Here is a 15,877-nt window from a genome sequence, read left to right as displayed (position 1 = left end):
TACAAGATGGAGAGCAGGTAACAAATCATGAGCTAGGGGGAGTAAGATGGGCACAGAACACTGGAATGAGAAGAAAGCAAGAGAATGATGGTAGAACAGGAAGCCTACTATCAGCTGTAGCTCTACTATCTTCAACGTTTGCTTTATTCTCCATTCATAACTTTTAATCTCTCAATTAATGGTCTTGTACCTTTAAGATAATTACCATCTCTTAACAAGGACTATTTTATGGATGCATATTTATTTTTAGATGTTAGCAGTGTATTTTTAAGAAAGCAGCTGAAAAAGAAAGTATTCTCTGAATTGTCAGACGTTTTTAAAAGCCATCTATCTTGACACCACAAGGGTACATCAGGTACAGACACAGATGTAAACATTTAGTCTTGTGCAGGGCCAGCCTGATATGTGATTAGTAGTTTATTGCCTTTGTGCCCCTTTATGGGAAAAGGCCTTTGTTCTTGAGTCAGAACTATGAAGGAAAGGGATCATGCTAACAGTTGGTAAACTAGTAGTTTTTTTTCTTTCACCCTTGCTTTGATGATAAGTTGGCATCTTGTGTTGTGTCTGTGTTCAAGTTTCCCTGGAAGATCACTGAGGAATATTCCTCTTTTTTCCATCATTTTATGATCCTAGAATTGATGTGGACCTCCAAAGACTCCACAGCCTAAAACTGAGCTGGACGATCTTGGGATGTGTGGCTGTCAGTGGCAATGGGAGTTCTAGGGCTGGCTGACAACCCATTTGTAGATATGAGAACATAACACAACTATTCTTTAGGATTACAGTGGGAATCCTTATGAAATAGAAGATCAAACTTCTTGGTGGTGGATCAGGACTTTCAGGAAGTTTCTTGCTACCCTAGAGCTAAAACATTGTCTGATCACTTATCCAGTAGCATCGGTGCTTCCTAACCAGCCAGCATGAACTCCAGTTCTAAAACCAATGACCCTTCCTTGGCTGGAAGAAGAAATGATGATCTCTCGTATTCCTTCCTGTTTGCTTCCTGTTCTTTGCTTCACCTCTACTACACTCGGAATGAAAACAATGTTGACCTCTCCCAGATTTAGTTGTTGGTGGGAAGCATCTTTCTCTGGGGCTGCTTTCCTAGCTTATAACTTTCACACTGGAGTTTGTGCTGTCCTGTTGAGAAAGATGTCTTCAAAAGTGACTAAGCGAGATGAAGTCATTTGATCTGTGTAGGTGAGAGTGGGAGGACTAGAGAGGCTCTGGCCTGTACCCACTGTGCAAGGCACTGTGCTAGGGCTTTGTGACTGTGCTTGTTTGGCTCTTATAACAAGTGAAATCCATGTTTTCCACAGACTTCTCCTGAGGAATTCTAACTCAGAGAAGTAAGGTGGTGTTTCTGCACCTTTAGATCCTTGTACACTGTGTATTCAGATTTTGCACCCCATTCTTTGTGGTTCTGTCTGTGTAACAGGAAGATGTTTATGCTCTGACAGGAAGTAACAAACTTGCTAAGCTTATCTGCTCGTTGTTTCTCTGGCCCATAGTTTCCTCCTTTCTGAGATGAATCATCGTAGTAACACTACTTAACAATCCACAGCTTGTTACAGCTCCATGAGAATGAGGAAATTGATGAGAAGAGAGGTGTCAGTGGCTTCTCCCATGTCATTTGTGCCAGGACAGGCAAAGTCCAGATGGAAGCAGAGCTACTCTGTTGACTCACATGGTTGTTGTAAGGATCCAGTGAAACAACCTGGAAAATCTTGCTCTGAACCCTCTAAAGTGCTGTACAAATTCAAGGCATTGTCACTTGTATAATTAGCATAAAGAAAAAAATAACAGTGTACAGCTTAGTTTATCTATGAAGATAGTAGGATTAGAATAAAAGAATTACTAATACTTTAGCAGCAATAAAAACGAACCTTAAAACTTCAATTATTTTGTTTCTTTTATTAAAAAGAAATACTATGGTACAATAACCTCCTAGCACATTAGTCTGGCAATGAAATTATACTACTTATTTGTAGACAGCATTAGAAGCAAACTGAGGGAAGTTTGCATTTCCTAAAGTAATGAGAGGCAAAGAGCTTAAATGAAGGACTGCTGTTAGTCATGAGCCACAAACCAGACATGTAATTTATGCCTGAAAAAAGTTGGAAAATACATTTCCTTGATGATGGAGAAATCGTGATTACTTACAAAATAATGGCTACAGAGGTTACCTTTAAGGAATCAACCAATTATCTAGAATGGGAAGTAAAGAACTGGCCAAACTGAGAGAAGCCAATAATTGATTGAAGTGGCTAAATTTCATCTTTGCCATGTTTATAATGTTTGATCGAAACTGCCAAGAACACCCGGCTCCTTAATAGGATTACTAAGACTCTGGAGGGTAAAAAAGAACATTTAGTGTGAATCAGAAGTTGCTATGGTACATAATGAGAGCACATCGTGTAGGTGTATATCAATGTATCTCAGGCCCATTGGGTTTTCTATCCAGTGGATCTCATATCTACATCTTCAGAAATTTAAAAGCTGGTTGACAATTTCCCATCTCCAGTCATGGAGAGACAGAGAGTTTACTCTGGCAGCCTGTACTGGACATTATTTGGTGATCATTGACCACTGGACTTGAAGCTCCGGGTCTGTATGTCCTCTGTGCCCGACTTTTCTTCTTGCATGTTCTGAGTTTACCAATATGTCACAAGAATGACCATAGCAATTCGGACCTGTAGCCACAGCACATCTGTTATGCAAAGCCTTTGGATCTTTCTTCAGTTGGCAAATCACAGTGGCACCAGTGAACGCGACTTTGAATTGTTTGTTGTGTCTAAGGGAGATGCCAGGCCTCCATCCCTACAGGCTACCCCAGCTCCACCCCTATGTCATAGTGCTGGAGGAAGCCACACACCTGGAATGTATTGGCCCAGATACTTTGCCTCCACATGCAGCTCTGCCTTGGCCGAGTTAGACTTCAGTGTGATGCTCTTGGTTTTCAGACATTATGAGAAAAAGCTACACACGGAGCATCTTTGCATCTTCAAAATTGGTGCTGAAAAATGATGTGTTTTATTGTTCAGAGGTTCTTGTAAATGAACCAGTGGAGAAATTCTTTTTCACATTTGAATATCAACTAGGCACTGGTCTTATTTAATGAATGGAGACCTTGCTTTTTTCATCAGCCAAAGATAAGTCTTTGGCCCAGGAACTTTTCCTTTTGGCTTTAGCTACCAGGGAGCTCAAATGTCAATGTGTTGGTCAGCCAACCAAATCAGCCTGATTTTTGCCTTTCTATGTACATTTTTCTCTAGGCCTTTGCAGATTATTTATTCTGACACAGGCAGGATATGAACTTTAGTTTGTTTCTGTAATTTTAAGCAACACTTTATTGGATACTTTATATGCATTAGGCATGGCGCTAAGTTTTGGGTAAACATGAATAAGAGTGATCTCTGATCTTTAACAGTTATAGTTTTATTCTGTGAAAGAAATTTTAGCATATATATGTGTATAAATATATACATGTTTATATTTCATTAATAATAATTGTTAATGTATAGATAGATAAGAGGAGATTGATTTTCTAGACATATTCAAACTTTTATTTTCTGCCTTAATTTTATTTATTTAGACACAGTTTTAGATATTGACCAATTCAGAAGTTCTGCTAATTTCAAGCATATTTTAAAACCTACATGTGAAAAGAATGTGTAAGCATGCCTCAGAAACCCAGATCATTATAAGCATAAACACAAGTTAAGAGACATAAAAACTAGACACACGTTTTCCCACTGAGGACAAGATGAACATCTCTTCTATTTACTCCTGAAACAAGAGTAGGTATGTGGCCACCATACCTCGTAAGTGTAGTGAGGTTATTAGATCCTGATTGATGTTGGCCCAGAGAATCGGGATGACTTCTCTAGGCCATGCAGTTTTTGCTGGTCTCTGTAATGCCTAGGGACAAGGTTGTGATTCTGTAGTGTTGTTTTCCCTGGTAGTGTCAGATCCTTGAATATAGCCAGGTATCAGTATCAGTTAGCCGTACAGTTATCTGGCCCAAGAGGCAATCTGTTTGAGAGGCCAGAAAACCCCTGAAGATGTTTAAAGCTTGCATCGAGTACTTTCTGGGCCCTCAGCATGATGACATTTCTTTGTTTTATATTTGGGGATTGATTAGAGAGAGAACTGGCTTTGGCTGCTGCCCAAATAGTTCATTGTGCAACTCAGGTTAAGGAGACTGCTATATGCAAAGAATTTATTCTTGCCTTTGCTAAGAAGTAATGTCTACCATTAAAAATGACAATCCTAGGGAATTTTAGGGGATAAAAGTGATTTTTACCCATCTCTGTCTTTTAAATATGTCTTTCAAATGTACTTTTGAAAATGGAGATATTATTCAGCAGAGGATTATACAGAATGTTAATTGTTTAATATCTACTTCAGCACCAAGGTTGCATATGATGGAATACAAGCTGTTCTTAAGGATAAGCAAACTAAGATCAACATGTATTTATTGGATTTCTAAAGATCCCTACCCCCTGCAGAACTCCCTTAGCATGTATTCAGCATACTTTTCCTTAATCTTTGAAATTCATATTTCTCTAACTGCCTTCATTTCTTTGGAAGTGTCTTATATGATTTAACATGTGATGTGAGTGAAATACTTCCTATGGTACATGTAGATGGTGCTAATGATGAGGCCAAGGTTGCTAGCTTGCTCCTTTCTGTGATTGTTCCTTCTTGGTATCCTTTGTTGGTCCTCTTCTTCCTCCAGTCTCTTCAAGGTTGATGTTTTCCAGGGTTGGCGCCTGAGCCCGATTGATCTTCTCATTCTACATTTCCTTTTCCTGGGTGATTTCATCCATTTCTAGCACTTCACTCTCCATCCATCTGCATATTCTTTCATCTTCACATACAGAGAACAACACACAGGCATACAGTGTAGGGTTAGACTGAGATCCCAGACTTGGGTAGGTGTACTCCCTGAGTACAACTGGAAACTGGGCACTTTTGAGGGCATATGACATACTTTAGATGTTAAACATCTATCTTTAGTGGAAAGTCTACCAACGGGGAGGTGGTCGCCCTCTTCTGTGCGTGGGGAGTATGCCCAAGGCTTCTGGGATCTGAAGGACACCCACAGCAATGCCTTCCCTATCTAATGGCCCGATTGCTAGATGGCTCCATGAACAATGGTAGCCTTCTTTGATTGCAACATGTTGGGCCAGATTAGTGCAGCCTAGGCCCAAAGAAGTCCTTTGCCCTTCTGAATTCAATAGCTTGCTTTGAAAACCTCTTTGTCATGTAAAGAAAATAACAAAAAGTGATTTTCAAGGATGAACAACTTGAGTTTTCCTCAAAGTCATTTCCAAGTATATAGTTACCCACTATTTTTTAGTCATGAAAGCTTTGCTTTCTTTATTGCAAAAACCTATTTAGGAGCTTAATTACTTTAAAAACAATCACAGCCATTTTATGTGATTAGTATATCCTACAGGAGATGGTGAGCTGGTCTTTTGATTGTCCATACATTGATTTGATTGCCTCTGTAGTTCCTACACATTAGGCTAACATTACTTTGAAAACATTACTTTGTTTTGATTGACTTAAACAACTTTAAATTTTGGAATAAATTTTTCTAAATCACTGAAAAGACACAGGAGAGCTTGAGTCACTGTGGATCAACAACTGCATCGTTTCAAAGTAAATGACAGTGAATCATCAACATGTAAACACAGTTGCCGCCATATTGTAGGCACACACCAGTAACCTATACAGCTCTTTGATTAAAAGCATTTAAGTCATAAGTTAGCTCAATTAGATGTCTTGTTTAACACCATACCTTTGCTAAATTTCACATAGTCAGGATAGCACAGTATAACTGAGTTTCTTACCCAATGGCCTAAGCCCTTTTCATGGTATAATGCAATACAAAGGCTGATATGTCAGAAATATATGTCAGTGGAACATTCCATTATAGTTCCAGTGATCAGTAAATGGAAGTTGTTAATCATAATGTAAATTTACATAATGTATAATGTAAAAATTCAGCTCATATGACCTAAAATAAGTATTTTTCTGATAAAATTAATAAATTATGTAATTTCAAGACTTTCTCCCACTGAACATGTTTAAGAGCAGGCTGGGAAGCACACCAACTGTTAATCATACACACTCATTCCAGGAGGCTCTTTCAGTAGCATTATTGATATTTCTCTTACATAGCACATGAAAAGTATAAAATTATATGGCAGCATGACAATTTTAAAGAACCCTATCTGCTAGTCTACTTAAGGCATCTGTTTGAAACATTAACATTAGGAAACACAAACCTATTCATTCTCTCTCCTCCCACCCCCATCTTTTTGTTATTTTAGACAAACAAAGGTGATGCCCTTGCCAACCGAGTCCAGAACACGCTTGGAAACTATGATGAAATGAAGGATTTGCTAACTAACCATTCTAATCAGAATCATCTAGTGGGAATCCCAAAGAATTCTGTGCCCCAGACTCCCATCAACAAAAATGAACCAAGCTTTTTTCCAGAACAAAAGAACCGGATGATCCAATCTCACCAGGATAATACTCACCCCTCGGCCCCAATGCCTCCACCGTCTGTCGTGATACTGAATTCCACTCTCATACACAGCAACAGAAAATCAAAACCTGAGTGGTCACGAGATAGTCATAACTCTAGCCCTGTACTGGCAAGCCAGGCCAGTAGTCAGCCAAACAAGATGCAGACTTTCACCCAGGACCAGCCTCAAGCCAAACTGGAAGACTTCTTTGTCTACCCAGCCGAACAGCCTCAAATTGGCACAGCTGAAGAGTCCAACCCATCTTTAAAGGAAGACAGTAATCCCAAGGCTGGCGGAGAAGATGTTTTCAAAGAAATCTTTCAGTCCAGCTTGTCAGGAGAATCTGAATTTACAGTGCAAGCACCCGGGTCTCCCCTGGTTGCTTCCTCTTTGTTAGCTCCTAGCAGTGGCCTTGTGGTTCAGAACTTCCCTCCAGGGCTTTACTGCAAAACAAATATGGGGCAGCAAAAGCCAACGGCATATGTCAGACCCATGGATGGCCAGGACCAGGTACCAGACATCTCTCCAACACTGAAACCTTCCATTGAATTCGAGAACAGCTTCGGGAATCTGTCATTTGGATCACTTTTGGATGGAAAGCCCAGTGCAGCCAGTTCAAAGACTAAACTGCCAAAGTTCACGATCCTCCAAACAAGTGAAGTAAGTAATATTTAAAGTTTTGTTTCATTGTTTAGTTCGCTTTTCTAACCTCTATTACAGAGTATTCAGACAGCTCTTCTTTACTTTATTGGGCTGAATGTGAGACTCTTCAAGGTCAGAGTCTGATTCTTGATCTTCTGTCACTTGTGACATGACTGATTAACACTCTCCAAACACAGTTCCCTCTCCGAGATTCGGAATGACAAAAGACATGTTGGGCTGAGTGAATGAAACCTTGAAGTTATAAAAGAGTTTCAGAAAATATATTTGAACTAGTATTGCATACAAATTAATAACATTGGAGATTTTAATTGGTCCTAAGCAGTATAAGGTTCACGAAGCATTGGTGAATTACTCAGTGTAGGTCTTCACTAGCCAATACCATGTTATAAACATAAAACCCAGAAGTCCCTTAAGGTGCAAGAATGTCCAAGTGTGATTTTTCTGGAACCTGAATTTTAGTTTCCTGAGTGCTTACAGGGCTATTTCGAGGCACGATCTTAATGTCACCTTGCGTATCCTTCAGTTCTTCCCCTGCATCACCTTCTTCCACAGGTGCCTTCATACACAGGTGCCACTTATCCACTCTACCTCCATCCCTTCTGTCAAAGCAGAAGGCATTGTGAGCAACAGAACTCCAATGAGCTTAGAATGACTAAATATTCTACCTATGTCAGGAGCTATTGCCTTGTAAAAGAGAAGTCCAGAGGGACAAAAGCCTCTCTCAAAGGAGCGAATCGCTAATGATTGGATTCCAGGCCCTGTGGCCCCTGGGTGGGGGACATACACGGGGCTGCCCCTGAGACACCACCATGTAAGCGGCTGCCTACTGCGCCTCAAGCACTTGATTGGAAGAAGCCACTGCCTTTAGATTGGATTCTTCTTACTGGTGACTAAAGGCTTGAAAAGACACAGAGGAAGAAAGTAGGTTAAAATTCTTACTCCATAGGAGTGATGGGCAGCCTGTCTGAATTGTTGCAGACTCCAAGGTAGTGGTGTGTGAAGTAGAGGAGTCTGCTCCATGAGCCCTCTGGCTCATCTTCCCCTCTTCCTCCTCAGCAGACGCGGTGCTGTCAGTGGACATTGCCAATGCAAAGGACGGGAGGCGTGGGGCTGTTGGTTGGACTCTTGGGACATATGTTTTTAATATTGTTTCATTTCTGAGGCCATTTTGCTTTTTGTGTCATCATCCATCAATTCTTGTCAAGCTTCCTCCTAAGTATCCCTCCAGCCTGTCACCTCTTCTCCACCCTCCCTGCCTTCAGACCCTCTGACAGCCCCTCCTAAGTGGTCGCCCTCCCTCTAGTCTCACCTCTCTTCCCACCATCCTCCATAAGGGCTGATCTCATAGGTGGATCTGACCATGGCACTTCTCACCTTCAGTTCTTCATCCACCTTTCTGCCTCCCATATACGCTCTTCTCTGTGGTTCCATCCTCCCTTTCTGGCCTCTCATTTCACCACTTTTCCATCCGCTGATGCAACACCAGCCATGTAGAACCACCCATGGTTCCCTGTCATGTCATGCTCTGTCATGCTTCCTTGCTCTTCTGCCTGCTGTCCCCTCAGCTGAGAATCTATCCCCACCCTCCTCTGTCTTCCCAGTAGACTCCTGTTTCTCCTTCAGGTCTGCTCAGTGGTCATCTTCTCTGCGAAAGTCTCCCTGAACCTCCTAGCTTAATGACAGAGTGCTTTCTCTGGGCTCCTCTGGCACCTTGTTACACATGCCCTGCCTGACGCTTACCTCTCTGTATTGTAGATACTCCTTTGTGTGTCTGTCTCCTCTACTAGACTGTGAGCTCCTTGAGGGCAAGGACTATCTCATCCTCTCTGTATTCTAAGCACCTAGCAAATGCCTGGCACATAATAGATATTCAATAAATGAATGAATGGATTTCAAGAATGGTTACTTGATTACATTTTCCAAGCCATAATGTTAACCAAATGACATAAACAAAGATAGAAATTGATATGGAATTCAACCTCAGCTATATTTCTTTAATTGTAAGTCTATCTGCTTGTGCGCTCTACTGTATAGTTATTGAGAAATCCTAGTCTAATTTCTACTGGATGATGTAATACTGTTTTATTGGTTTTAAAAACCAACGATCTCCTTTGAAAGAGGACTGTAGTGGGAGATTGGGATGTCATGCTTATCACTTTCTTTCTCCTGGCATCTGCTTTTCCCTCCTTACATAGTATTGCCGTCATTCAGGACTGCAGGAAATAGTAGTGCTCCATACAGCAGTCTGCTAGCCCATTTTCATATCATAGTGGAGTGACAGGTCACAGATCCAGTGAGATCCGTTCCATTGTAATCCTCTCTCCTGTACATTCACAAACGGGCTGACCCAGATTCAGAACCGAGTTCATTCTTTCACTTGGTGCTCTGGCACACCAAGGAAAGGTGCACTTTCAAAAAGAATCTGAGCTGTCATCAACTCTGGAGATGATTATCCCAGGAGCAGCCTTTAGTGATGGTGCAAATCGACTTTGATAGAGCTTTGTATGAAAAATGGGTCAGGTGCAAGAAAGTCATGATAGGTGATCGATCAGTGGAGAGAGTATTTATTTTAAAATGCATGTCTCAGGAAGGATTTTAAAGAGGAGCAGAGAGAAGCTTAGGGTACTAAACCCAGAAAAATATACAGAATTCAGGGGCCATGTGAAAACCAAAAATAGGAGGAAAGAAAATGAGAGGTTAGAGGGCCCCACAGAGGGCTGAGAAGAATGTAGATTCAAATATGGAAATAAATATTAACAGGGTAGAGAATTATAGAGCTTTGAACCTAATGGAAATTATGTGGCTAAAACTCTGACCAAGTCTGAAAATTCACCCTATTAAATCTTGATGCACTTTTCAAAAGCACTTAGCATTAGAATCCAGCCCCAGTTCCTGGCGCCAAGAGTTCCAGGGACTAGGTTCTGCATCCCTAGTCACTGTAGCTGTCTTGGCTGAGTGGTAGCATTACTTTGAGTTATTACAAAAAGGCTCATCCACAGAGGAATCATACATTTTTCTGAGCATTCTCAACTCTTTCCCTGACTCTAGTGACAAGAGGTTGACAGGTTGTGCTAGTGAAGTGCATTTGGGGTAGGAGGGAGCCCAGGGAGCTGAATGACCACAAAACAGACATTCTAAGACATGTAGATCAGCAGATAGGATTAGACTTGTGAATCGAAATATTTCAAACTCCTATTGAAATGCGATATATATGTGTGTTTATGTGCCTGTGTTTGTTTAAATTCCTATACCTGTGTATATAGTGGAGAATTTTTTTTTCTTATCTGTGAAACATTTCCATGCTTCGTAGAATTTCTGGAAGAATAGAAAGGATAGTAGAAGTCTAACCAACCTTATTACAAAAGGTCACCGTTTGAATGCAGGTATGTCATTTAAACAAATAATCTGATTAAAACCTTCATGTTACCAAATGTATTAACATTCCAGGCAGCCAAAAGAAGGCTAATGTGTTCTGCAGTTCGGATTGAGAAGAATTTTCTGGGAACTGCATCTGAAAACAGTAAAAGGACTATTCGAATTGAGCGGAAGCCTCGGGTGTCTTGCAGATGGTATTTTATTAGCAAATGAATTTGTTAATAAATATAATTTTGTACATGATTTCATTACAGATGCTTTTGTTTATTCTTACCTTAGGATAAAAAAATCTGCTGTTGTAGATAGCTCTGCATTTTGGTGCAAGTTGTTATTGGTACTGTTTGGTAACTAAGGAATACACCAATGAAAGGATCAGTGTCTCATCGCTAGTGTCTCAATCCTATGGCGATAAGCTTTTGAAAGTACGATACTAGTGTGTTGAGCATTGTCATCCTAAAGGGTCATTTGCTTTACATGTTGCTCTTGGCTATGATCTAAGGCCTCAAAAGTAGGAGAAGTTTAATGGAACTTATATGAGATTTTTCTAGCTTATTTTAGTGACTGGTATTATCAACCACTAGATGAAAAATTATTGCTCACATTTGTGACTGTGCCTCTTGTTTGATGCCCTATGCAGTGAGCACCATGGGTATAATTAACTTTATTAGGAAGTAGAGCCTAAGCTCAGGTCCCTTGTGTGAGAAGTGGAGAGAATGCTGGGATCTTTGTAGCGGTGTTGTAGATATGCCCATGCAGCTACACAGAAATGATAGAGGCAGCTCCTCTCAAGCTCAGACAGCTACCCAGCTGCTTTGTGCCACTCACGCAAAGCATTTATCACTGAATGTGCATCAAAAATCTTTTTTGGTCAATTCTTAGGGAAATAAAGTAGTATTCAGTCCCAGGCTACAACTGGCCTAATTTTTACCCTCTCAGGAACAGATATCTTTGAATGTCTGAACACTTTCAGGGTGCCAGGAAAGGCTCTCCACCTTAGCCTTTGTTCCAGAGATGTGTAGAGTCCAGAATGCTTTGTAACCACTCTTAAGCCAGTCCATTCCCTGGTGGTTCCCTTTTTGTTTATGCTTTTTGACTAACCATTCTCATTCCTTAGTTTAGTTGGAATGCGAACTATTTTCCTTACTACACAGTCTCATATTTCCTCCTAATTTTAGTGTCTCCCTAAGGCAGTGATGGTGAACCTTTTAGAGCTTTCAATGACACAAACAGATCGCTGCAGCACGTGTGCTGTAGGTTCCCCACCACTGCCCTAAGGTCATGAAGTGGCTCCATTGAGCATCCAGAAAGGATAGTGAGTGATACCAACAGAACACCAAGTCCAGCATTCTTTGTAACGGAGAGGTCAGAGATGATAGAAGAGGATTCGATTTAGACTGTTTTATTTAGGTGATTAGGAAAGGTGTCCTGAGGAAAAGAGGCTGAAATTATTCTCATAATAGGAAGACAAACCTATCAGACATCAGCGTATGGGAGTAACCAGGGAAAATTTTACAGAAAAATGAATAGGAGATGGATTTTGAACTTGTCCTTGAATACTTAGTGGAATTATGAATCTGGAGGGCACTTCATGTATGTGCATATTAGTGATGGATGGAGAGAATGGCATGTAAGAAAAAGGGAGATGAGACCACTCTAAGGCATGTTCTCAGGATAGGCCAGTTTGTCTGCAGCTGGGACTTTGTAGGACCAAATTGGGATAGGGCTGGAAAGCTAGCTTGCCATTTTCCTTTAATGTGTGGCCAATATGGCAGCCAGGGTGTGATGCTGAACTTGAAATTTCAGCATCCTTGGCTTCCTAGATGACCTAGGGACTTTCACAGCCAACTGTCCTCACCGATTCAAGCAGTAAGTTCTGAGCTCTTCTGGGTTTGTTTGTTGTCCACTCCCCTACAAGAAAGCATATCTCATTTCTTCTGTAGGCACCAAATCTTCCTGTATGAGCGTTCCCAAGGTTCAGTGGCTGTTCTACACCATTTGCCTATGAACACCTACCCTTCATTCATTTTCTGTCTCTTCCATTTGCTCATTGGCATTAAAAAATCTCAGTGATGGATCTCAGTGTTGGCATATTAAAGACCATGCAATTGCCTAGTTTTCTTTTTCTTTCTTTTTCTCCAAGTATCATTATCTCTCATGTATATTATTCTCTAAGGTTGTTTGTAATTGATTCTAGCCATCAGCATCCTGGAACAATGTCAACAATTTCAACATTACAGTTTTTAAATCTAGGAGAGTGTTCTTTTGTTTGTGTCTGTCTTGGTGTTTTTTATTTTGAATCTTTTCAATTTTGACCTTTTCTTGGTTGAAAAGAAGGAAAGAGATTACTTATTCTTACTCTGTAGCAAAATATCAATTCTTATGTTATAGAAATTTAAATTATCATTATTAAAATCATGATATAGCTGAAAACATGACTATGAATAATTTTTGTGATTTTCGTGAGATGGCTGAAAGTAAATCTTTATGTGTAAGGCCATGTGGAATATTATAAACCATGGTTTGGATGAGGTACATTGATATATGGGTTCCACTTCTGGCCTGGACTTGGGTTTTGAACTTGAGAGGGTGATTTTTCCCTTTCTAGGCCTCTTGTTACATGCGGAGATTAGACTCACTTCTCAGTGAGATTTCTCCACTGTGGCTAAGCCCAAATCCACCATGTTTATAGCGTAACTTCAGCCTTTCCCTCCCCTGACCTTGGTCCTCCAAGACTATCCACCTCTGAACAGCAGGGAGGCCTTAAAGCCCTGCCAGCACATTGCTCATTAACTACCTTTCAAAACAATATGGGAATTGCTAAGACTAAGTAAATATGGGCAAACTAGAATTGGCTACTCTTAGAGTTTGACTAGCAATTCAGCCTGGAACATCATTATATTTCAACTTCTTTTTTTTTAAATAACAGCTATATGATACATTTCATTGGAAAGTGCCAAGCTGTGGACTCATCAAATAACCTTCCAATCCTTTTGTCACCATCCCCTAAAATAATGGAAGACAGAGAAGTTCTATCTTCATATTACTTCTAGGAAAGTATTTTGACAGATTCAGTATGCAGCGAAGTGATAAGCTTTTGTCATGGGTGTTCCAAATCATCCTGTTATCACTGGATATATTGATCAGTTGAGTACTTTCTGAGCCAGTCATAAAAAAAGTCTGCTCTCATTCTGCATTAAAGAGTAAGAAAAATTGACAGGTAGATAAACATATTGATTCAACCCAAATAGAAAATGGAAAAGACTGTAGAGATGAGTTATAAAGCTCTTTATGGGTGGTGTAGGTCTGTTTAGTATTTTTTAATTGACATGAGAGCAACTAATCTTTAATTAACCAACATTTAAAAATGTGGTATGCTTTGATTACCAAATCGAGTTTATAATATAGGTGACAATAACAAAAAAACTATTATCTTAATATTTTATTGTTTACAAATGTCTTCATATACATTATCTTATATTGAACCCAATTCCAACAGGAGCTCAGATTATCAGCATTCCCTTTTCACAGATGCTGGAACTTAGTCTCAGAGAAACTAAGGATAATTTGCCTAAAGTCACGTGACCAGCCAGTGGCCATGGCCATGCTGGTCTCACTGCCATTCCCATGATGGCACCTGGTGTACAGTGTACTACTCTGTATGTATGGGTTAACTTTCTAAATGTAGCTTCTCCATTGGCACAATAAGTGGCAAAAACAACAGCTGAAGTTAAAATTCCCTTGCTGGGTTCATATTTCAAAAGTCTGAGCCTGAACACACAAAAAGAGCAATTTTTCTTGCGGCATTACAGGTTACACTCATGTGTTTTTAATTTACAAATATGGTGAGCAGTAGAGCTTTTGCAATATTCCTAAATGAGTAACATGTGACACAATTTGTTAGAGAACCTCTTCTTGGTTCAGAAGGTTTCTGAGTTTTTGTCTCTTGGTGAGATGGCTTTAGCAGAATGCTCAGACAAGAGCTAAAAATCAGGATTTCCATGGCTGAAACACAACTTCCCTCAAGATACATCTTAGATGTAAATGAAGGGCAAAAGAAAGTGGGCATGAAAAATTGCCATAGGGAAGAGTAAGCCTTCTCTTAAATGGTTGAGCTCCTGAAAGAGGATTAACTTCAAAAATTGTTGAGGATCATCAGATAGCAAAAGTAGTTAGCAAAGAGCAGACAGGATCTCTGGCTTTTATTCATAGATACAGGATCTCTGGCTTTTATTCATAGATACTGAATGGCTAAGTCTCACTTTACCTCAGCAAAAGAGTGGCAGTAATTTATAGACTGATCCCTTCCGAAAATGGTGGTAAGAATAAGTGGGCTGAGTAGCTGTGATAGGTCGTTGGGAAGTTTGCAAAACTATGGAAATGGGAGACATATTGGTTTCCTTTAGCTGCAATAACAGAGTATCACCAACTGGGTGGTTTAAAACAACAGGATTTTCTTCTCTCCAGTCATGAAGCCCAAGAGCTCAAAAAAGGTGTCATCTGTGTTGAACTCCTTCCATATTTGCTAGGAGAGGATCTTGCTTTGCCTGTAAATGGCTTTTGGTAGGCTCAGGCATTCCTTGGTTTCTGGCAGCACCACTTCAATCTCTGTCTGAGTGTTTACATGGCCTTCTCTGTATATCTGTGTCCTCTTATTCTAAGGACACCAGAGTCATAGGACTTAGGGCCCATTGGATATGTCAGGTTTTATGTCTAGGTCTTTAACTAATTGTATCGGCAAAGACCACATTTCCAAATAAGGTCCCACTCTGAGGTTCTGGGTGGCCATAAATATTGGAAGGACACTATTTAACCCACTGCAGAGGAATCATTCTTCACATTTTCTAGAGTGAGAGTGGAGGTGGTCCAGGCAGTGTCCATTCTGAAGAGGGCAAGCCAGTCTTCAGGATGGAGCTAGGCACCCCATCATGAGTTATATCATATCACAGTGATCCATACATACCCATGTTTACAGCAGCACACTTTATGATAGCTAAATCTAGGAAAGAGCCTATGTGTCCATGAGCAGATGAATGGATAAAGAAAATGTGGTATTTATACACAGTGGAGTACTACTGCACCATAAAGAATGATAAACTTAAGTCATTTGTAGGAAAATGAATGTACCTTGAGACCATTAATGTTAAGTGAACTAAACCAGACACACAACATTAGCTATCACATGGTTTCACTTATGTTAGAAACCCAAGATATAAATAAAGAGCAATCTTAAAGATAGATAACAACAAATAAGAGATAGATCTTTTGCAAAAGGGAAGTGGACCACCTGCCTCGAA

General features: G+C 40.1%; 1 protein-coding gene across 10 annotated transcripts in view; it reads left to right on the top strand.

The window, feature by feature from the left end:
• The window catches only part of Aff2 (ALF transcription elongation factor 2), a 475,133-nt gene that overhangs the window by 154,411 nt on the left and 304,845 nt on the right, over positions 1–15,877 (top strand). For 8 of the 10 annotated variants that reach the window (XM_021249150.2, XM_021249151.2, XM_021249148.2 and 5 more), the window contains exon 3: positions 6,345–7,205. The exons of the other annotated variants lie outside the window; for them this stretch is intronic. In XM_021249150.2, coding sequence (XP_021104809.1) covers positions 6,345–7,205 — 861 coding nt within the window. The remainder of the gene's footprint in view (positions 1–6,344; positions 7,206–15,877) is intronic. 10 annotated transcript variants of the gene reach the window in all.

Source organism: Heterocephalus glaber, unplaced genomic scaffold (assembly GCF_053883595.1).
Source record: "Heterocephalus glaber isolate CG9 unplaced genomic scaffold, H.glaber_assembly_v1.0 deba00001762, whole genome shotgun sequence".
In the NCBI taxonomy this organism is placed as follows: Eukaryota; Metazoa; Chordata; class Mammalia; order Rodentia; family Bathyergidae; genus Heterocephalus; species Heterocephalus glaber.
The sequence above is the reverse complement of the archived record's forward strand: the minus strand, read 5'-3'. Positions and strand labels throughout refer to the sequence as shown.